Source organism: Sciurus vulgaris (genome assembly GCF_902686455.1).
Source record: "Sciurus vulgaris genome assembly, chromosome: 4".
NCBI classification, from domain to species: Eukaryota; Metazoa; Chordata; class Mammalia; order Rodentia; family Sciuridae; genus Sciurus; species Sciurus vulgaris.
In genome coordinates, this window is record NC_136464.1 from 151,300,162 (window position 1) to 151,324,778 (window position 24,617).

Consider the following 24,617-nt stretch of genomic DNA (forward strand, 5'->3'; position numbering starts at 1 on the left):
CAACACTGAGTTAGGCTACTTTCCCCAAGGACTTCAATAATTTACATTTTTCTTATACATGATAACAACACGTTTGAGACAATGTACAAATAAACTTTTACATGTTACTTAAATGAAGTTCAAATACTGCCATCTGGTGGTTAACATGAAACATTAAGTTTTTCCTAAATTTAATGAAACTACCCCTTGGAAGACAGATGAGTACTTAAGAAAAGGCAAATTTTCTCTTTTTAAGCATGCATCATATCCCAATGTTCTTGAAAAACCCACTTTCTCACTCCACTCCCTAATGTCTTTTAAAGTCTTTTAAATTTGCCATCATTGCCCATTTCCTGGCATGTGTCTTTTAGAGATAAACCTTTAATGCTCTATTTGCCTCTCCATTCCATCTTTCAAGCTTTTCCCCTGCCTGTCGTGGAGGCCTTAAATACATTCCTACATAACTGACAGTTTCCTAGTCATCTCCTCTCCAAATAAAAATAATTTCTAAAATTTAATGATACACCAAGCAATATTCTAGAGCACCTCACATGAATAAACTAATTTAATCTTCACAACAGCCCTGCAAGTTATGCATTATTGGTATCTTCATTTTACAGCTGAGGAAAAGAAGCTTTCAAGCACTTGTTTAAGAAATCTGGCACAGGAGGCTGTGGCAGGAGAATCACAGTTGGAGGCCAGCCTCAGGAACTTAGCGAGGCCCTAAGCCACTCCGTGAGATCCTGTCTTAAAATGAAATATAAAAAGAGCTGGGGATGTGGCTCAGTGTGAAGTGTCCCTGGGTTCAATCCCTAGTATGTCCCTCCAAAAGAAATCTGACTCAAAAATTCACCTTATAAATTCAAAATTTGCTTCTCTCCAAGTGTTGATCAAGAATGAAAATTTAGAAGTATCATCTCACCCATTAGAATGGCTATTGGCCAAAGAAAAAAAGTAATAAGTGCTTGTGAGAATGTGTGGACAAAGGAACTCCTACACACTATTGGTGGGAATATGTAAATTATAACAGTCATTATGGAAAACAGTAGGGAGGTTCCTCAAAAAACTAAAAGTAGAACTAACATATGATGCAACTATCCCACTCCTGGATCTTCAAAAGAAATGAAGTCAGAATGCAAGAGATACTGCTTTATTATTCACAAGAGCTAATAGATGGACTCAGGCTGGGTGCCCATCAACAGATGAACAGAAAAAGAAAACATGGTGTATAGATATGTGGAACATTGTTCAGTCACAGAGAATAAAATGCTGTCATCTGCAGCAAAATGGATGAAACTGGAGGACATCATAAGTAAAATAAGCCAGACATCAACAGACAAGTATTGTATATTCTTTCTCACATATGAAAACAAACAAGAAGTCAGGCTGAAAACAGAACAGGGATTACTAGAGGCTGGGAAGCAGGCTGCAGGGTGGAGTCTGGAGGAAGGAAGGAAGGATGGGATGACCCATGCATGCTGTATGCATGCAGGGAAAGATCACAGAAAATCCCATTAATATGTCAGAATGTGTTGAAAATAGAAGTTACTATTCAGTAAAGGTGCATCTGCACTGCAGAAGTCAGTTGTCCTTTTTATGTGTCCAAACATAAAAAGGCAAAGAAGCATCTTTTAAAACAAAATCTGGTGAACAAATATTAATCTGTAGACAATGTAACACTAGCTTAAAATTAAATACCAAATATTTTATGTTCTAAAAGACTTATAATTAATGCCAATATCTTAAAGTGAAAATACTGGGAAGAAACTTCAAAGTAGAAATAAACTGCTAAGCTGCTGATCAACAGTGACCATGCACAACATTCAGGGTGCCTATGATCTGGCCCTCAATGCTAAATCGAGGACAAGCTTTTGCAATAAATTTCCCAAAAGGGCATGTTCCTTCTTAGTCCACATCTTTGCACCTGCTACTTAAGCTGGAATGTTCTATTCAACAACTTCTTCCAAGAAAAATGCTTATTCAACCACAGAACTTACTTTACAGCTCTTTTCCTTAGGAAATGTTCCCTGATGATCCTTTCCTTCCCCTATCCCAGAATATCTGAACCACCCAACACTTGAGACACTCACTCTAAACCAGCAATAGTATATTTTGTTAAAATGCATTTTCTTATGTCTGTTTCCATAAAATAAAGCAGTTTGATGGGAGTGTTTTATTGATGTTGTATTTCCAGCATTTAGAAGGTGCTTAACACACTAAAGTGTTGCTATTTTACACAGAAGTCCCAACCTTTATGTTTTGTAACTTTCCCCCCCAGTACTAAGAACTGAAGTCAGGGTATTGCATATGATAGTCCAGCACTCTAAGCTACTCTTAAGCCCTGTGTTCTCTAAGTTTATGATATGATAAGTAATGCTCCAATCAGAAAGTAAAGAGAAAATCCTCTAAAAGAGATGATTCAGAGCAGGATCCAATCAATGGCTCTGTAAGAGTCCCTTGGTTGTTTACTGAATTACCAACAACTCATTGGCCTCCTACAAGTTTATTTTCATACTACTCCAGGCATTTAAAAAAAATATTTACTTTTTACTTTATGAGAAAGAATAAAATTAAAATGCAGAGTAATTAAAAAAAAAAAAAAAGGTTAAAATACTCAGCTTTTAAAGCATTAGCATGGAGTTCTTGACTGGTATAATTTACAAGGTCAAAGACCAGGACCCTCTTTTTTCTTAAATCCTACGGATGGAACCTGGATTTTAAATATTATTTTTTCTTCTCTAGGTGATTATATCTCACAGAACCTATATGACTGCCTTCTCAAAGGAAGGGTTGATACAGGAGTTATAGTGACTTACAAGTCTAAGGGAGTTAATGGGAGGATAGGCTAGTTAAGCCACTCGACCTCCACCTATCTAGGAGGACAACTAGATACAGGACATCTTGATCTTCCCATCCATACTGGGATGGGAAATAAGCTGATGGATCAATGATATACACACACGGAGGTGAAACTATCACTGAAAATCGTAATTACTTAAACAAAAATTAATTTGCTAATATTAATAAAAATCAATAAAAATTATCAAAGAAAAGTGGGCTTTCTTACTTATATAAGACAGGTCTATCCTGTAGTGCTTCCATAGCCTGAGTTAATACTGGAGATATGTCACACGACTCTTGTGTTAATGTTCTGCATTCACCTGGAAAACAATATTATAACCTTTGTTAAATTAAAATTAGGTTTTTATTATGTATACCAGGAATCTAAATTCTATAGCAAAAATGCTTAACAAATGTAGAGACTATGTCAATAAAAACCTACTTTAGCCAGGTGCAGTGGCACACACCTATAATCCCAGTGGCTTGGGAGGCTGAAGACAAGAGGATTGTGAGTTCAAAGCCAGGCCCAGCAAAAGCAAGGTGCTAAGCAACTCAGTGAGACCCTGTCTCTAAAATAAAATACAAAATAGGACTGGGGATGTGGCTCAGTGGTTGAGTGCCCCTGGGTTCAATCCCTGGTACCCGAGGGGAAAAAAAAACCTACTTTATACCGCCAACCAAACTAGAAAATTAAACTTAAGTATTTATATAAACTTTTATAATCACAAATGCTGTCTACTATTCTCCAAATCTGTATTTTTTTATTAAAGAAAAACTACAGTTCTGAAAAAAAAAATCACTGAATAAACCTTTGCTAAATTACTGTCATATACATGGTAGTATAAGGGAGGAGAAAAGAATACTAAAAATATATTTCCAGTTCATTTCCTCAGGAGCAATCTTTAAAGAGCGTGCTAAAAATGTTTATGTGCATAACTGATATATGGTAATAAATTATAATTTCAAAATAGTTTGGATTCTATGCAACTTTATGTACGCATGTATGATGCTGGGGATCAATCCTAGGGTCTTATCCATCTGAGGCAAGAACTCTACCATACCACTGGGTTACACCCCAGTCCCCAATAATTTGTATTTTAAACTGAAAAATCTCTACATCAACGTTTTTCTTATTTTACTATTCAATTTTATCCATAAAGTGCTTACTACTATGTTCAAAGAACTTATGGCTTGTTCAGAAATTCCCAATCTTTTAGTACATGAGGAACTCACACCAGCAGTTTATTTCCTAGCATTCACTGACTGAGAAAAGCCCAAGCATCTCAATGTGGCTCCAGAGAATACAGTAGTCAAGGTCCAGTGGTAAATGTTGAGAACCACTATGTCAGCTATAGAGGTCACAGAAAGAAATGTGAGGCAATGCCCTTGCTGTAGAGAAAATAGAAATCCAACTAGAGAGAGAAGGTGTGTGAAAAGTTATATCATAATAGTGTAGCATACTTCTGGATGCTAACTAAATATTTCCAGAGGTTAATGTTCAGAGAGGGGAAGTCACTGTGCTTTACTATAGTTATGGAGAATTCTAGAAGACAGAGAACCCAAGCACTGACCTGAAGGTTGAGCCAGTATTTGGGTACCAAGAGAGAAAGTCAGACAACTCCCGATGGGAGCAGACAAAGTAAACAAGAAGAGAGGGAAAAAAGAAGGCTAAAAGATAAAATCAGCCAGACCAGAGCACTGGGTTTTCACAGTACAGAGTAGTACAGGAGTAATTGGTTAACTAGATTTAATTCCAGGTCCTTCCAACAGTCTACCGGTAACACCCGGTAAAATATCATGCGTTCCTATTCCACTCTTGCTCATTTTAACTATCTTCTCTGATTTTAACAGGCTATTTTGCAAAGAGTTTACTGAAACATCTTAAAACAAAGGTAAATAGCACATTGTGTAGGCAAAATTATAGCCCTCCAAAGTTACCCACAAACAAATCCCTGGAACCCATGAATATGGTACCTTACATGGCAAACAGGACTTCAAAAATGAATTGAAGTGATAGGCCTCAAAGTAGGATTATTTTCTGATTACCCACCTGAGTGCAAGGCTATCACACAGCCTTAAAATGGAAGAGGCTAGCCAAAGAGTTAGTCAGAGATGTGAGGTGGGAAAAGAGGCAGAAGACATTCAAAGTGAGACAGTGAGTTGACCCACTACTGCTGACTTTTGAAGATGGAGAAAGGGGTCATAAGCCTAAGAATGCAGGCGGCCTCTAGAAACTGGGAAAACTCCTCAATGAGAGCCAGCAAGGAAACTCAGATTTTGACCCCACAAATGCAAGAACTGGATTCTGCCAACACACTGAACAAGTAAGGAAACAACAGACTGTCCATTAAAGCAGCCCTGCCAATGCTTGGGTTTTAACATGGTGAGAACCATGTCTGATTTCTGACTCACAGAACTTCAAGATAATAAATTTGAATTGCTTTAAGCCATTAAGTTTGTGGTAGCTTGTTACAGTGGAAAAAGAAAATGAATACACCATTTGTAACTTTATACTAAGCTAAATAACAGGAGATTCCCAATCAGCTTTAAGATAATCGAAGGCAGAAACACTGCCTTCATTTCCTTATCATCATCCTTCAGCAGGCATACTGCCTGGCTGATAGCAGATGCTCATGATACAAACACGAAGACGATATGTTCAAACGTAAAGTTTGCTTTTCTTTTCAATTAATTACTAAAATCTAAATATAGCAAATAAAGGCCAAGTGAAATTTAAAGAATCAAATACGGACATTCATGAAGCTACACAATATGAAGGAAATCACTCACTTTGAGCCCACCGGTAAAGCCTTTCATAAGCCGTTTCTTGAAGCAAGGCCATCTGTTCCATAATTTCTAAACTAAGAAAAAAATTTGAAGATTTATTATTACAATTTAAACTTTCAGTCAAAAGCTATATCTAAGTTCCTAATTATTTTTTGTTTAATTATATAATGATTTAGCTATACTATATTAATTTCATTTTATAGAACAAGTTTCCAATAATTTTTCCAATTAAATAAATGTCAAATTTTAATATGATCACTTACTTATCAACTCTGCAGGATATAACTGATATTAGAGTATAATTTCCCCTTTCCCAAAGATAAATAATAACAGACTAAACCCTTATTTCATAAAATATCATGCAGTTTTAAATGGAATCTAAAATATCTTAGATTTTGGAAACATAAGTAGCAATACAACTAGTGCAGGGAACAGCTACTCACCCTGCCGTTTGCTGGTTTGTCCGCAAGAGAACTTTGACATCATTATGAATCTGTTTTACTCGGCCCAACACCTTGAAAAAATCCTTTAAAATTAAGAAGATGGTTTTAAAATGTCCATGCTGTCAAGTCAAATTACATTATTCTAACTTAAAAAGTCACTACAAAGACAAGACAAATTTTCTATATTCTAACAAAGTCTCTCTATACCAATCTCAACTTTCCTCCAATTTTTATACAACGTATAACAGGTATCACTTCATATTTTAAGACGCATGTTAATTTGATGTCTTTTATGTACCAAATAGTGTGCTAAATTGCCAGGAAAATACAATTTATAAAGACAAAAGTCCCTGTCCTCAAAAGGTGTATAATCTAGTGAGAGACAAACACAAACCTGAAGATTAACACAAAAAAGAAAAACACGCCAGCTGTCACACGTCTTATGACTCAAGCACGTCACCATCGCTCTTACTGCTGAAGATGCTGCTCTATTTATTTATTTATTTTATTTGTTCTAATTAGTTCTACATGACAGTAGAATGCATTTAGACACACTGTACACAGAGCACAACTTCTCCTTCCTCTGACTGAACACGGTGTACAGTCATGCCTGCAGTGTAATCTTACATGTATATAGGGTAATAATGTCCATCTCATTCCATCACCCTTCCAATCCCCACCCCTCCCAGTCCCCTCTGCACAATTCAAAGTTCCTTCATTCTTCCCCAACCACTCCCACCCCTCATTAAGGATTAGCATTCACTTATCACAGAAAACATTCAGCCTTTGTTTTTTTGGGTTTAGCTTAGTTTGCTTAGCACAATATTATCCTACTCCATCCATTTACCTGCAAATGCCAAAATTTCATTCTTCTTTAAGGCTGAGTAATATTCCATTACGTATATGCACCATGTTTTCTTTATCCATTCATCTGTTGAAGGGCACCTAGGTTGGTTCCACAGTTTAGCTATTGTGAATTGAGCTGCTATAAACATTGATGTGGCTGTGTCACTGTAGTATGCTGATTTTAAGTCCTTTGGGTATAAACTGAGGCGTGGGATAGCTGGGTCAAATGTTGGTTCCATTCTAAGTTTTCTGAGGATTCTCCATATTGCTTTCCATAGTGGCTGTACCAATTTATAGTCCCATCAGCAATGTATGAGTGTAACTCTTTCCTCACATGCTCGCCAACACTTATTGTTGCTTGTACTCTTGATAATTGCCACTCTGGTGTGAGATGAAATGAGTAGTTTTAATTTGCATTTCTCTAATAATTAGAGATGATGAACATTTTTTCATGTTTGTTGATTGATTGTATTTCTTCTTCTGTGAAATGGCTGTTCAATTCCTTAGCCCGTATATTGACTGGGTTATTTATTTTGTTGGTATTAAGTTTTTTTTTAATTCTTTATATATCCTGGAGATTATTGCTATATCTGAGGTGAGTGTGGTACAGATTTTTTCTCCCATTCCGTAGGCTCTCTCTTCACATTACTGATTGTTTTCTTTAATGGGAAGAAGATTTTTAGTGTGCATCCATCCCATCTATTGATTTTTGATTTTACTTCTTGTGCTTTAGGAGCCTGGTTAAGGAAGTCGGTTGCTAAGCTGACGGGGTAATTTGGTCCTACATTTTCTTCTATTAAGGTGCAGGGTCTTTGTTCTAGTGCCTAGGTCTTTGATCTACTTTGAGTGATTTTTGGGCAGGGTGAGAGATACAGGTTTATTTTTATTTTGCTACCTATGGATTTCCAGTTTTCCCAGAACCATTTGCTGAAGGTTATTTTTCTCCAATATATGTTTTTGATGCCTTTGTCTAGTATGTGAATTTGTCTCTGTGTCTTCTACTCTATGAAATTTGTTCTATATATCTATTTTGGTGCTAATACCATGCCGTTTTTGTTACTATTGCTCTGTAGTATAGTGTAAGATCTGGTATTGTGATGCTTCAGGCTTCACTCTTCTTGCTAAGGATTGCTTTGACTATTTTGAGTGCCTTGTCTTCCAAATGAATTTCATGATTGCTTTTTCTAGTTCTATGAAGAATGTCATTGGGATTTTAATAGGAATTGCATTAAATCTGTGTAACAGTTTTGGCAGTATGGCCATTTTAACAATATTAACTCTGCCTATCCAAGAGCATGGAAGATCTTTCTATCTTCCAAGGTCTTCATTATCTTTCTTTTTTTTTTAATATATATTTTAGTTGTTGATGATCTTCATTTTATTCATTTATTTATACGCAATGCCGAGAATCGAACCCAGTGCTTCACACATGCTAGGCAAGTGCTCTACCACTGACCCACAACCCCAGCCCTTCAATTTCTTTAGTGTTCTGTAGTTTTCACTGTAGAGGTCTTTCACCTCTTCTGTTAGGTTGATTCCTAAGTATTTTAATTTTTTTTTTTTGAGGCTACTATGAATGGGTAGATTTCCTAATTTCTCTTGCAGTGGATTTATCACTGATGTATAGAAATGCATTTGATTTATAGGTATTGATTTTATATTCTGCTACTTTGCTGAATTCATTTATCTTAGAAGTTTTCTGGTCGAGTTTTTTGGATTGAAGATGCTGTTCTGTATGTCAGTTATGCAGCCATTCTATCTTCCCCCTCACCCAAGAGCAGAATGCAAAGCTCAACACATAAAAGACGCTCATTACATACCAGGAACTGAATGATGCTGACTGATCACTGATTTTTTTTTTCCTTTAGAAAAACATATTGGAGTCTTAGTTTCCAGACACACAGGGAGACTGCATCACCACCTCAAGAACCCTTCTTGCCCTTTGATCCCAGAGAGATAACTCCATGATTAAAAAGTTTATAGAGATCCTCCCAATCAGATGACTAAAAGATTCTTTTGACACAAACTGCACTGTCTTCAAGGCAAAAGAAAAAAAAAAAAGAAAACTAAAACTTCTCTCTTTTATTTAACATTTTGAGAGGTTTTATAATTCTGTTGGTCAGTTTGCAAAGAATGGCATAGCTTAAAAAATTAATTACATGAAAAGATAAGCAATTTCCAACTCCAGGAAAGACACGAGGTATAAAAGAAGGAACACCGACTCAATGTGACCTCACTGTAACAAAAATGAGAAATGTCATGAGACAACTGTGCACTGTAAAGAGGACAGGGGACACGTGTGTACTTCTGTGGTTGGGGAGGGAAGAGGAAGAAAGAGGCTAAATCTTATTTCATGATAGAAAATCAACTGAAAAAAGGCAACACAGATAACCAAAATATATTCTGAACCCAAAATCTAGAACAGAATTTGCAAAAGTAGCAATTAAGAAGCATGAAACTGGCTGATGAGACTGAAGAGGTGGGAGAAATGGAACAGAGAGGCAGTGAGGCATCTTAATTTCTCAATTAAGAAATATTTTCAGATTCTCTATAACATCTGTAACTGCTGCACTCTTAAGATATTCTAACAAGAAGCAAGGATACCTCAGTAACAGGCCCTTCTCTTGTACCTCGGAGAAGACTCATTTCATCAGAAGTCAGCTGGAACTTAGACAAGAAGGCATCTGCAACTTGTGCTCGGATTTCTAATCTTTGACTACAATGGAAAAAAAAAAAGGAATAAAAATCAAGAATGTAATGCATTTGCATATCTGTAAAACAAATTGTACTTCTGACATAATAATTTTGTATAACAAAGGTGTGAAAGATTCCAAGTATCTTTTAAAACCTTGTTTCTACCTCAAATGTTAAAAACTCATCAGTCAAATTATTAGAAGTGCATGAAGCATGCAGGCGATAAAATAACTGGAAGCTCATCAGGCATATACATGATAAAATTAGGTGATATGGTTCAACCTGATACTTGCACACAGCAGAAGGACTCAATCATTATGTAAAAGAAGAAATAAGTTCATAAATGGTCTCCACATTACAAACTTTCGGCCACTTATGAGTACTTGAATTATTTAAATTTATAATTTGACAAGGCTATTTTCAAAGACAAAATTATACTCCTGTTTTCAACCAGTTTCTTCCCAGTCACTAAAATATCCTAACCTTTTAAGTTTTCACATGAAGTAAACAACAACCAAAAATCAAGTCCATTCGTTCTTTAAATTTTAGGTTAGAAAGAGAAGTCAAGAACCCTACTAAGTCTTCCTTATCTCCAAAGTCACTTTTCTATTTTGGTTTCCCCACAGTTTCTACATGATATTAAAACAATGTTTTAAATTATATTATTCAAATGCAACCTAATAGCCTAGCTGACAATTAGAAGAAAGCACACTCTAGTTTGAAAAGCAACCTATATGGACATAAGGGACTAGACAGGATCACCAACCACCTAAACGACACTTAGGACATTAACTCCCTGAACAGAAACTCCACATTCCTGGTTTCTGTACCCTAGAACTGGAGGTACTTAAATAAGATTATAAAAGTATGTCACTACAGTGTTCATAGGGTAGTAGTATTCCATGAATGAAAACATTCAAGTGAGAATCAACAAAGATAAACAGGTATAGGTAGTACAACATGTCAGCCCTTTTTGTTTCATTTGTGCCTTTGGATACGGAGGTTTTGAATTTACAAAACTAAATCCTCCAGCTGAAAAACACAGAAATCTACAAAGGAAAAGTCAGTTGTCCAGATATTTACCTCAAACAATAAAGTAAATTACTTAACATTTTGCCGAGTTGAAGAGTGTAGGTTCATAACTGACCTATTACTACTATCTAAAAGTCAACTTCACAGGATCTGTTTTATACTCTTAAAGTTCTAATCATTATCACACAGGATTTAAAGTGATTATAAAACTTCATAAAATTCCTTGAGATGATACAAATTGACTATTTCAACTAAAATCTCTTTTGGAGCTTTTTAAGATCAATATTTAGAATTATTTATTAGGGATCAAGGAAAATCAGTCTCTTTATATTTGCACTTATTTTAACTAAAACTAGTGCTACCTATCTTGATCATACTCCTTAATCACTAAAATCTAAAAATCAATCCATGAGATAAAGACTGAACCACGAGGTTTATTGAACCACGAGGTTTATATCTACACAAGAGATGGCCCAAAAACATGTTCAAAAATGACTACCCTGCTAAAACAAGGGTTATGTATCAAAAGATAGCAACTTTTAAAGTAGTGACCAAATAAATTCTAATGTATTTTAAAAGTCATATAACTCTTTAGTTTTATAATATATACTCTTTCTAGATAAATTTTCCCACAACCATTCTGACATATCTCTAGATGGCTCAATGGTTTGGTCTGCAGCATTTGGACACTGAAATGGGATTACTGGGAACTTACAGAGCCTGGTGTGACAGAAGGCACGTAAGATGCAGATCCTGCCCTCATGCCACATTACCATTGACAAATAGAACTTTTGAAGGTGTTTCAGTATATAAAATTTATATAAAATAAATCTTAACATAAAAATATAAACAATTGTAAATTACAATTTCTCCAGTACTTGAGATATGTTCACACAATCACCACATATAAGTCACATTAATATACATATGGAAAATACATAGTATTGAATAATACGCAGCATATAAAACATGAGGCAGATGTATACATGAGTACAAAGTGATCTAAGACAAACTATAGACATATATGCATAGGAACTTTCATTTATTTTTAAAAGTAACTACACATACACATGAATTTCCAAAACAGGCATGTACATATTGCCTAAGTATTTATGATTACTCAGCCTTCATGATTCCTTCAAATATGACCAGAACAAGACTTATAAATTGTGTAATTTTTTATTTTCCTGAAAATACACTTCTGTCATATAGTCCAGGCTCACCTCAGTGAAATAATTTCAAAATAATAAGAAAATATAGGCACAGGGTATAAGACAAAATGAAAAAATTAAGAAATAAAAATGGCAAAACAAAATGAAAAACATGTCAATTTGCCACTATTCAATGACATGCAAATTAAAAGTGTGATAATACTTTTCATGTATAAAATTAGCCAAGTTTTTAATGACAATGCCCACTAAGACAATAGTATAATAAAAGAGATATTCTCATGTATATGGAAGTATAAATTGGTATAATATTTTGGACTGAAATTCAGGCAATACACATCATTAAAAAGTTTATATCATTGATTTATTACACTGATAGGAATTTATCCTAAGCAAGTAACCTGAAATAAACATCGTAATTTAAAAACATTTTCTGGACCATTTTTTTTTTGAAATATGAAAATTTATTACTATTGTTTTCATCAGCAAAATTTATGATCTTGGTCTTTCCTTCTTGACTCTGTATAGGGCCAAAAGAGAGACACTGGCTACTTTAACAACCTTAAAGTGGACTCCAGGAATGTCACCGACAAGCATGACCCTTTCAGCCAAATCCAGCAACCAGAACTTCATCGTTTTCCTCAATAAACTTCAGGCAACCATCACTGGGGACAAAAGCTGTGATTTTCTTGCCATTTTTGATCAGCTGGACCCTGACACACTTCCTGATGGCAGAATTTACTTTTTCCAGCACAATTCCCTTTGCATGGGAAGCACCACCAAAAGGGCTGGCCTTCAGGGCTGGGCCCAAATGGGCTTTCTTGCACTCTTTATCATGCCACTTCTGGTCCTGTCGGTGACTATGGAGCTTCCTGGCAGTACGAAGACCGCGACACTTGCCCATCCTGTCGGTGCCACGGGGCCCAGTGAAAGAGAGACGGAACACAGAAAGAACCCACAAACCACCCCTGACCCATTATTTTAAGTAATGGAAATAACATGAATATTGAGTAATTTAAGAATGGTTAAATATGTGGATTCATTAAAAAGAGAAAATATAACGCCATTTCCAACTCATACCATGGTTTAAAAATCCAACTAATAAAATAAATTTGTAGATCTTTTATCTTGTCATTTTAGAAACTAGGAGATAAAATAATTTGGCACAAAAACATTTTAAATATAGAACATACAATTAACAAAAATGCATGAATTGAGCTATATCAGAACTAAAAATTGTACAGCTTCTTTGGAAAACAGTCTGTAGTTCCTCAAACAGTTAAACATAGAATTATCATTTTTTTGATCTAGCAACTCTTAGGTACATGCCTAAGAGATAAAAACATGTCTACACAAAAATTTGTACATAAATATTCATAGCATCATTATAGTTAAATAGTAGAAATAATTAAAATATCTATCAACTGATGAACAAGTCCCCAAAATATGATGTATTTGTAAAATGGAATACTATTCTGCCATAAAAAGCAATAATGTAACAGAGATGACCCTTGAAAATATTTATGCTGAGCTAAAGAACTTAGACACATACGATTCCATTTACATGAAAAGTCCAGAATAGGCAAAGCTACATGGGAAAAAGTAGATTAATAGTTGACTAAGGCTAGGTAACTGTTAATGGTCACAAGGTTTCTTTTGGAGGTAATGAAAATTTTCTAAATTTGATGGTTGCACAATTCTGAGTTTACCAAAAAACACTGAATTATACACTTTGAGTGAGTGAATTTTATGGTTGAGAATTATATCTCAATGAAGATGTTTTTAAAATAAACCAAAAAATGTGACTCTGGTTTTTGACAGACAATCCCACTTAGCATCACTGTACAAAATACAGCCTTAAAAAGCATTTAATATTTTCTTATAGTTTGATACTTTTCATTCTTAGTAACTTTTATTTAAGTTGAGCACGATCAGTATTATTCCTACAAAGACTCAAGACATAAGAAATATCACAAGCAATATCAGCAAAAAGTACTTAAAATTTAAAAGTAACCAAGCAATACAGTCATACAAAAAGCTTGTCACATAGAAAGCAACCGACACAAAGAGCAGTAATACACTGCCCTTGCTATCCAGCTGGAATACAGTCAAAGACCACAACACCCAGCAAGTGCTCAGGAATTAGAGAGCAGAAGATGAGCAACATGGTGTGGGAGTGAAAGAGGACATCGCTCACTCCTGTTCTTGTGCTGAGTAAAACACGGAAAATAGCTAGTAGGAGATTTGTGAAGTACAAAGGTGGACTAAACTTCCTACGAAATGAACTAGTTCTCAAAGTAATAAGGAAACGTATGAAACAGATGTGCAGACAGACACATAATTCTCAAGGAACAAATATAAACACATGCACCCACATACACATAAACACAGTTGCCTAAAATTCTTAAATTTTGAAAAATATTTTAAATGTATGATAGGCACACATAACATACATATGCTAGGTCCTTAAAGGAAAATGAGTTTTCAACAAATATATTCTGGGAAATAGAATTCTGGGTACAGCCAGGCGCAGTGGCACACACCTGTAATCCTAGCGGCTCAGAAGGCTGAGTCAGGATGATCCCAAGTTCAAAGCCAGCCTCAACAAAAAGTGAGGTGCTAAGCAACTCAGCGAGATCCTGTCTCTAAATAAAATACAAAATAGGGTTGGGGGCCCCAGTACTCAAAAAAAAAAAAAAGAATTCCAAGTAGAATGAATAAGAACATAGAAAAATGCCTGTCTGTGAATAAAGTTAAAATCAGGAAATACACAACATTACCCACTTTAAATGATGTGTGCCCACAAAAAAGCAAGCTCCTACATATTGAAGGAGATAAAATGTGGTAAGATCAAAAATTATTTTAAAAAATTAATTAAATCTCTGAATCCAATATTAAAGACTGTTTGAACCCAAGGTTATTTACATATTTTTCTTTATACTTTTCCTTTACAGCATGGTCACTATGATTATACAAAAGGGATAAACCATTTTGTGCTTTATCCCCCCAAATTTCATTTCCAGTGAAAACAGAGACTTTATAATCTGTCTGGGCTGGACCTCTGCACGTCAGACAGGATCTTCTTTAGGACAGGCAGATGTTGCTACCAGGTACAAATGAGAAAGTCTGAAGATAGAAGGAGTGATGCTCCCTGGATTCCCTAATTCACTAAGCAATGAGAAAATACTTCACATAAGCTTTTGCAATACATTTTTACACGTATATTTGTGTAAAATAAATTAGCTGAATAAGACAATTGGATAATCATGTTATCCATATAAGGTCATAGCATTTCTAATTTCTATAGCTAATTGCTCATTTTTTAAAAGTTTCCCATTAAAAAGAAAAGGCAGTATTTTAAAAAGTTGTAATATGAAAAACATAATTTTGTGCTACAGGTACAGGCTCACTTCTGTCTACAGAACCTGTTTCATAATTTCTGCTATGTAATTTTTCTAAAACACACACACAAATGTTCACTTGGCACATCAAATCTATGGCTCTGAGAACACTACAATGTCACCAAATTTTCACTTCCAAAAGAATACCAGATCAAATTCTTTCATAGGCTTACTAAAACAACAAAGCAAAACAACCTTGCTTAGTTTTGAGAAAATGTGAAGCACAGTGTTCTAAAATCGCCTCCCACAGACATTAATCAGTCTCATTTTCATATATGTAATAAGCTAATACAATGCTTATTTTTGTTTTCATTTTATGTTCCTTTCTTGACACTGGAGTAGTTGCTTTCTATATTCATTCACTCAGAAATTTTTATCAAGTCTAATGTATCAGCACTGGAGATATAAAAAGAGAATAAGAAACTGTCATTGTTCCCAAGGATTCCACAGTTTAGAAAGAAAAAAGAAGCCAACAATTAATAGCAAAGTATACTAAACAGTAAAGACAGCAACAGCAAGAGTGAACTTGGGACAGAAGAAGTTTAAATTAGCCTTGCATATAAGATTGATGATCTGTTATCCTCTTGGTTTTATTAACATTTTTTCAACTAAATCAATCCTGGTTTATCAGCCAATATTTTAAAGAGAAAAATTCATGTTCTCGATCTATAACTGGGAAGTTAATTTTCTAGGAAACTTCTTTCAAAAGAGTGGTTGTAATATAAAAAACATAATTTTGTGCTAAAGGCACAGGCTCACTTCTGTCTATAGAAACTCAGTAACTGCCTTTCCTGTAGAGGTGGCACCTTGGGGCATCAATCCTCTTTTCACAGTGTCTCAGGTGCAACTTTCCTCACCACCATCCACCCATAACAAGAAGCACCTTTCTGATGATGGAACTACTTGGTCTCTTGACTGTGGTGGTGCACACATGAACCTACATAGTTGGTAAAAATTATACATTAACTACATATGTACACATAAATGAGCACAAGCAAAACTGGGAAATCTGAGTAATACCAGTGGATTTTATCAAGTTCATTATCTTAGCAGTGATATTACACAGTTTTGCAAGGTAACCACAAGAGAAATTTGGGTAAAGGCTACAAGGGATCTTTGTATTCTTACAACTGCCTGTGAATCTACGATTATCTCAAATTAAAAGTTTAATTAAAAATATTAAAATGTGTTTTCAAGCTTAAGTCACTAGATAGGAGAATTAAGGGAGAGGGCATACCCCAATAAAGATGAAAGATATGAATACCATTTGGGCTAAGGCAAAGCTTTTCAAATTGTCATCTCTGGGTCAACTGCATAAAAATACCAGGGATAGTGTTAAAAGGGCAGGATCCTGAGCCTAATCCAAGACTGACTGAATCGCTAATCAGAAAATACAGTTGTTTACTTCTATACAATGAGAATTTTTGAGGAAAAGACCAAAATGTGCCATCCTATCAAGCTCCCAAATGGTTCTACATTTGCTATGATAAGGTGTAAGGAGCATGAATGGCAGCATTGGAGCAAAAAAAAAAAAAAAAAGGAAAATTGGGGTACAATTACAATGGTTCCAATGACATCTAACATCAGACCAAGTTATTCCCAAAGAAGTAAATTGTTCAAACTGTAATGGATGGAAAATTCTTGCTTATACTGAGCCAAAATGTACCACCTGTAAATTTCCACATTGAGATTTCATTCCAACCTCAGCAGAATCACAGAATAAATCTAGCTTTTTAAAAACTAGACAGATCATCAAATATTTGAAGAGAACCATCACATCCTTCTTAGATCTATACTTCTTTTTTTTTTTTTTTACGCTGACAGCAGGTACTGTTTTATTAACTGACCAGATTACAAAAATATGATGGTAGATACCTTAGTTCATTCTTCTAATAAGTCTGTTGATCTGGTCTTCCCTGTTGCCAGCATCTCCACCTTCTACAAAATGGGTCGTCTTTTTCTTCATTCCACCTCTTGGAGAAGATAATTTGAAGGGCCACAGGAAGTTATTTGCCTCTTTGAAGCGTTTTCCAACAGTGTAGATCTCATGAATCAGATCCTCCATGCAGATGATGCCATATTTACCAAGAGATCGTGCAATCAAAGCATTATCCGTCAAGGCAATTCGTTTCTTATTGATTTTGCCATAGCCACGCTTGTAGATGAGTTCATTCACTGACTTCAGGTTTGGGTACCCCCATGCAATATATGGTTCCACAATCCTCAGCATGTTAATTGAAGCGTTGTTGAGCTTTACAAAGGTGCCATTGAAGATCTGGCGAAGGCGAAGAAGTTGTAACACCTTACGAACCTTTGGGCTCACACCATTGATACCCCTGATCCTGATGACAAATGCCAGTTGGGGTTCTGCAGGTACATGGAAGTTGCCAGCTTTTCTTGCCATTCTAGCCATTCGAATCTCTGTTCTGTACATCTGTCTATATTCCTTGTGGTAATGCTTGGCTTTTTCATAAATAAGCTTCCTCCTTGCCTTTCGAAGCATCTTTTGGGCAAACTTCTTCCTCAGGCGCTTTATCTTCAGCTCTGCATAATTCCTTCGCTTTTTCTTAAGGGTTTCTGGCACAGCAGGGACCTTCTTTTTCTTCTCTTCGGCAACCTCCATGGTTCCAGCCAGAAAAAGAGAGATCTATATTTCTTTTTTTTTTTTTTTTTTTTTTTTTTATTGTAAACAAATGGGATATACTTCTAACACATTATTTTTTCAACTCTATACCATTTGATGAGATCCTTATCATCCTATTAACCCTGCTATAGATATTCTTAGTTTTTCTTAGTTTTTTCTTAATTATTTAAGGCTTTGTAGGCCATATGTGGTCTCAGTGAACTCTGTTATAGGAGGATAGAAGCAGCCACAGACAATCTATGAACACTTGAGCATGGGTGTGTTCCAACAAAACATTATTTACAAAAGCAGGTGCTAGTTAGATTTGACTGGTGATCATAATTTGACAACCTCTAATATATGTTACAGTACACTGAGCTACTCTATAATAAGCAGTTACTATAGTAATACCGCCACATTATTGATGAAACATGCAGAATACTTAGATGTAAGAGATGTACCAAGCTACTGAGTGAAGAAAGGTATACTATACCACAATATAACGCTTCTCCCTCTTTATAAACTCCATACATGAGAATGCAGTTACTGAGTTTTACCTTAATTATTAATAAGTTTTAGCAGCATTCAATACAACATATTATAATAATCCATAGTGCACTTAACTTCATTCACTTGTTCAATCAACAGTATACTTATTTTTGCAAACTACGAGGAGTATTTGTAGTTAATTATACCAGAAAGGACTAAGTAAAACCTAAGTGACAATAATTGTGAAAAAAAAGTATAAGAAAATTATTTAAAATATAATTTAAAATTTAAAACACTTGTATTTTAAAACACAATCATTTCTGAACTTCTCAGTAAATAACAACATCTCATCACCTCTATTCCAAAAAAGAATCTCTCAAGCCCAGGAACATGTTCAATGCTCGTGAGCTACTGTTTTTTATGCTTAAATTACTACTGAACAATAACTTAGGTCTAGCAATTTTGAACTAAATTTTTATTATTTTCATTTTGATTTGCAGTTAAGTATAATTTTCCTTCCACTTAACCTCCAAATTAATAAAGAGGTGACTATAAAAATAAAAACTTACCTTTCAGCTTGAAGCTTAGTAGTTTTTACTATTAAATCTTGAGTCTGTTCCTTTGCTGCCTAAAATTATAAACATATGAAACATCAATACATTCCAATTGCTTTACATTTGAGAAAACGAACACCAACACCTATGGAGTTTAGACTTATAACAATGGGATCAGTCCCTGGAATTTGAAAGTTTGAAGACCCAAATAACTGAAATAGATGTTTCAAGGCTCATAAACTACTTTTAATAAAAGGAAGTCCCTCAGAGGTCTCTATACAGACATAATGCTAAAATTTACAAAAAAGAAAAGGTATCTGTTACTGACTAAAGAGCATAACAGTTCTTAACTATTTGGTGAAACAGAAGCACTGGAAGAGCAAGTTAAGGATGAGAACATGACTTTAGTTATGGACATGCCAGGTTGAGAAACCAAGAGACTTCTAAATGGGGTTGTAAATTAAGTCACTAAAATGTAGGTACGGAGCTCAACAGAAATGCATGAAGTGGAGATAAAAATTTGGGAGTTGGAACATATAAGATACCTACCAAGTAGGGTGTTGGTGAGGATCAGAGATACCCCATCTAAAAGACACAGGGCTATTCCTGACCAAGTTTCATACCAAGCAATGCTCCCTCCCGCAAGCCAGAGCTGAAAATACCATAAAATTTGATGAAAAAGAATTCTATCCAAAGAGCAGTCAAACTTTTATTAAGTAGATCAAATAAAACACTTATAGCCAATAATATTCTCTCTAAGTCTCAAACTGGAGATACTACAAAAATAAGGCAGAAAGCCCTGAGAGGAGACACAAGAAGACATGAGGCTGTTAGAAACAGTGTCCACACCTTGGAAGGGACACTAAGTCAGAATTATGCAGAGTGGAACTACAGAGAATGAGTCAATCTGCTAAAGGGTGGATACCAGAGGAAATACCTAAAGATACTGGGTCATTTCCATGCTAGAACACTACAGTGAAGAGGCAAGCCTGTGCTGCTAAGATTTCTATAGCTGCCTCAAATCCAGACACTCTCTGCTCTAAACTGCTAAGGCCACATCCTCCTTCTGCAAACTCTGTTCTCAAACTGCCCGCTATCTTATTGTTTCCCATGCATCCTGTCAATAACAGAGTCCACACCTCAACCTCTAGGGAAAAAATTTTGAGTCTGTGTTCCTTGGAACCAAATCATATTACTATCAAATAGTGGATATATAAGAAAACACTGAAACTTTGATAATTCAGCATAACACTGATTTTTACAGAATGAAGGTGAATATGATGGCTCCCTAGACACTCTTAGAATTGTGAATCTTCAAATCCAATACTTCTTCAAAGGCTTATATTTTTGTCATTTTGCTTTAAAGTTTACCTTCCGCCGTTACACATTCTTGCCTTAGATACTTTTTTTCAAATAAATGCACTTAATTCTCAGCAATGTTCACATTTTAACATTTCTGAAAAAAGAGTGCTTCACAAAATCAATAACAAAATTGCTTACTAGCTTCTTTTTAGTCCTAGTTATTAAATTGAGAGCATACATTATAATCCAGACTATCTAATTAATCAATGAAATAGAACATTTCAGTACAGTGCAATGTAATAATATTTTCCCTTTTTGTCCATATTTCCTGACTCTTCATTTATAAATTGTGGGAATAATTCTAAAATAACATTTAATACTACTAGTGAAGATTACCATCCTAAAACAATTTCTAGTTAATTTATCTTAAATGTTATTATTTTTCATTAAATAATTAACATGATCTAAATGTAATATATGAAAGAAAAAAACATACCCAAAGGGGTAAAACATAGCACAAATAAAATTACTGATAAAATTATTTATTTTTTAATTTACTTTTTTGGTACCAGGGATTGAACCCAAGGGCACTTAACCACTGAGCTACATCTCTAGCCCTGAGCAAGACGGGGTCTTGCTAAGTTGCTTAGAGTCTCACTGAATTGCCAAGGTTGGCCTCAAACTTGCGATCCTCCTGCCTCAGCCACCCAAGCCACTGGGATTACAGGCATGTGCCACTGTGCCCAGCTTACTGATTAAATTTTTAAATATTATCTCATAGTAATAGTTATTTTTAAAATATTTCATGTTTAAAGTATTTTAGCAAATAGTAATCAAATTAATCCGTATAATACTATGAAAAAGAAGAGGTAGGACATTCTAAGAAATACTTTTCTTTATATAAATGAATAAATTAAAAAATTACAATTGATGAATGGGTACTATTAAGATTTCAATAACATTACAACCAAATAAAAGCTTTATGAAAAATTGGGGAGAATGAATGAAGCTCAAAATCATGGCTCTAATGGCCTGCTGATCTGAGAAATGACGAACGCATCAAAACTGAATGTAAACAATAGCGGTGATCAAATATTTAAAAAACTAAATTAAAAGCTATGAGGAGGGGCTGGGGTTGTGGCTCAGTGGCAGAGCACTTGCCTAGCATATGTGAGGCACTGGGTTTGATTCTCAGCACTGCATATAAATAAATGAATAAAAATAAAGGTCTATCAACATCTAAAAAAAATTTTTTTAAATGCCATGAGGAAATCTTCTGCAAGTAATAAAAATGTTTTACATCTTGATTAGAGTGGTTGTTTCCTAGAAGTAGAAAACAATCTGAGCACTTCAAGTGCATATAGTTAGCTCTGTACTGACCAGACCAAATATAAAGGTTTCTAGAGTTAACCATCACCTAAAGAAACACAAACACTTGTAAGTATTTTTTAAAATACTTGTATTTAAGTATTTATATTCTCCATGTTTAAAGTATTTTATATACAAACTTCCTATAGGGCATGATGCATCAAATATTCTTACATACTGCAGACCTACTTACCAATTTTGAAAGCTTACTTTGTACCAAGAACTATGCTAAAATCTAGTCACTCTACAGTACCTGTAGGCGGCTTGTCATATCTTGACAACAGCTGCTCATTGCTTGAATGTCCTCACTTATGCTTTCAAGTTCCTGAAAAGGAGAAAAATTATATCAAACATTGTATATACTGTTAAAGAAATTTCTCCTCCCTTGGCCAAATCTTTATTTTAGTCATTCATACACACACACACACACACACACACACACACTTTGTTAAGGCCTAACAAGAGATCCCATACTTAAACTAGAAATGCTTAAAAAGAATAATACCTAGTGTTAAAAAGGTATAAAGAAGTTAGTCTATTCCTTTTAAAGAATACAGAGAAAACACAAAAGTTTTTAAAATATGTATAATTTTTATTGGTTCATGGACTTTTTGTTTTAGTTTGTGGTACTGAGAATTAAACCCAGAGGTGTTCTACCACTGAGTTACCCCCCCGAGGACAGAGTCTCACTAAGTTACCAAGGCTGGCCTCAAACTTGCAATCCTTCCCCCTCCCAAGTAACTGCAATTAAAGACATGCACCACCACACCTGGCATGTGCAGCTCTTTACATGGGAATTCTACTAATAATAATTGGTCTTGTCACACAAATGATAATTTTATAAAGTAATAAATACATTAAGTAGCTAGATTTAACCATTCCACAATTTACAAGTACTTTAAAACATTATGTTATACATGATAAATACATATAATTGTATCTGTTAGGTTTTTTAAATAAATGAAATTTAACCTAAAGGATTAATCAGATAATTGTACAATATACAATAATATATGTGAGGATGATCTATACAGAATTGTCTTAAAACAAATGGAAATGTGAACATTTCCAACCACAGGATGGAATAGTGTGCCTCCATTAACAATAATGATATATGTATATATGTGTGTTCATGAAAATGTCTACATAAAGCAAGAAAGGTCATAAAACAGTGCATATTCTGTCTCCCCATTTTTCAGAAAAAAATACTTATTATGTACAGAACAACAAAGGTAAGGCCATACAATACAATATTTCTGGGTGACTAGATCATAAGTAATTGTTCTATTTCTGACATCTAACTTTTCTATAACAAATTATCTGTAAATTTAATTAATAAAAACTAGGAAATTTGAAAACCGAATAAATTAACAAAAATGCTTTCTCCTATCTTGCTGCAAACCATCACATACTAGATAATGTCAAGAATTTGATCATTTTCCAATAACATTCTCTCTCTACATACGTCTATCTCCAGCTTCCTCACAGATATGTGAATTTAAATTAATTGGTCTCTAAATCTCATCACTTATATTTCCTTAAGGGATATATTTTATCAACTTCTTTTTTACCCCTCACCACTCAAACAGCCACTATGTACTTTATTTTTTTTTTTTCCAGAGTGGTTCCGCTAAGTTACAGTCCCACCAGAAATGTATGAGTGTACCCTTTTCCCACATCCTCATCAACATTTATTGTTACTTGTATTCTTTTTTTTTTTTTTTTATTGTAAACAAATGGGATACATGTTGTTTCTCTGTTTGTACATGGCGTAAAGGCATACCATTTGTGTAATCATAAATTTACATAGAGCAATGTTGTTTGATTCATTCTGTTATTTTTTCCCTTCCCCCCACCCCTCCCACCCCTCTTTACCCTCTATACAGTAGTTCCTTCCTCCATACTTGCCCCCCTCCCTAACCCTAACTCTAACCCTTCCCTCCCCCTCATTATGTGTCATCCTCCACTTATCAGCGATATCATTCGTGCTTTGGCTTTTTGAGATCGGCCTATCTCACTTAGCATGATATTCTCCAATTTCATCCATTTGCCTGCAAATGTCATAATTTTATCATTCTTTATGGCTGAGTAATATTCCATTGTATATATATACCACAGTTTCTTTATCCACTCATCAATAAAGGGCATCTAGGTTGGTTCCACAGTCTGGCTATTGTGAATTGAGCAGCTATGAACATTGATGTGGCTGTATCTCTGTAGTATGCTGATTTTAAGTCCTTTGGGTATAGGCCAAGGAGTGGGATAGCTGGGTCAAATGGAGGGTCCATTCCAAGTTTTCTAACGAATCTCCACACTGCTTTCCAGAGTGGCTGCACTAATTTGCAGCCCCACCAGCAATGTATGAGTGTACCTTTCTCCCCACATCCTCGCCAACACCTGTTGTTGCTCGTATTCTTGATAATCGCCATTCTAATTGGGGTGAGATGGAATCTTAGGGTGGTTTTGATTTGCATTTCTCTTATTACTAGAGATGTTGAGCATTTTTCCATATGTTTGTGGATTGCTTGTAGATCTTCTGTGAAGTGTCTATTCATTTCCTTAGCCCATTTGTTGACTGGATTATTTGAATTCTTAGAGTTTTTTGAGTTCTTTATAGATTCTGGAGATTAGTGCTCTATCTGAAGTATGATTGGCAAAGATATTCTCCCACTCTGTAGGCTCTTTCTTCGCATTGCTGATAGTTTCCTTTGCTGAGAGAAAGCTTTTTAGTTTGAATCTATCCCAGTGGTTGATTCTTGCTTTTATTTCTTGTGCTATGGGAGTCCTGTTAAGGAAGTCTGGTCCTAGACCAACAAGGTGAAGATTTGGACCTACTTTTTCTTCTATAATCTGCAGGGTCTCTGGTCTGATTCCGAGGTCCTTAATCCATTTTGAGTTTAGTTTCGTGCATGGTGAGAGATATGGGTTTAGTTTCATTCTGTTGCATATGGATTTCCAATTCTCCCAGCACCATTTGTTGAAGAGGCTATCTTTTCTCCATTGCACATTTTTGGCACCTTTGTCTAGTATGAGAAAATTGTATTTATTTGGGTTTGTGTCCGTGTCCTCTATTCTATACCATTGATCTA

The 24,617-nt window shown here is 35.0% G+C and overlaps 2 protein-coding genes and 1 pseudogene across 3 annotated transcripts in view; all 3 read right to left on the minus strand.

Annotated features, from left to right (window-relative positions):
- COG6 (component of oligomeric golgi complex 6) overlaps window positions 1-24,617 on the minus strand; it is an 88,922-nt gene that overhangs the window by 52,268 nt on the left and 12,037 nt on the right. Inside the window, exons 3-8 of the mRNA XM_079136164.1 lie at window positions 21,782-21,853; window positions 18,874-18,932; window positions 9,501-9,612; window positions 6,051-6,133; window positions 5,611-5,681; window positions 3,047-3,140 (exon numbers count right to left, since the gene is read on the minus strand). Of these exons, the coding sequence (XP_078992290.1) occupies window positions 3,047-3,140; window positions 5,611-5,681; window positions 6,051-6,133; window positions 9,501-9,612; window positions 18,874-18,932; window positions 21,782-21,853 (491 nt within the window). The remainder of the gene's footprint in view (window positions 1-3,046; window positions 3,141-5,610; window positions 5,682-6,050; window positions 6,134-9,500; window positions 9,613-18,873; window positions 18,933-21,781; window positions 21,854-24,617) is intronic.
- On the minus strand, window positions 12,233-18,867 carry LOC306658875 (small ribosomal subunit protein uS12-like; annotated as a pseudogene). Its single transcript, XR_013766644.1, has 2 exons — window positions 17,884-18,867; window positions 12,233-16,975 (listed from the first exon to the last, which is right to left on the minus strand). The product of XR_013766644.1 is annotated as a small ribosomal subunit protein uS12-like (transcript).
- Window positions 17,011-17,830, minus strand: LOC306658876 (large ribosomal subunit protein uL30-like). The gene has a single exon (XM_079136191.1). The coding sequence runs from the start codon at window positions 17,813-17,815 to the stop codon at window positions 17,069-17,071; it is 747 nt and encodes a 248-aa protein (XP_078992317.1). The 5' UTR covers window positions 17,816-17,830; the 3' UTR covers window positions 17,011-17,068.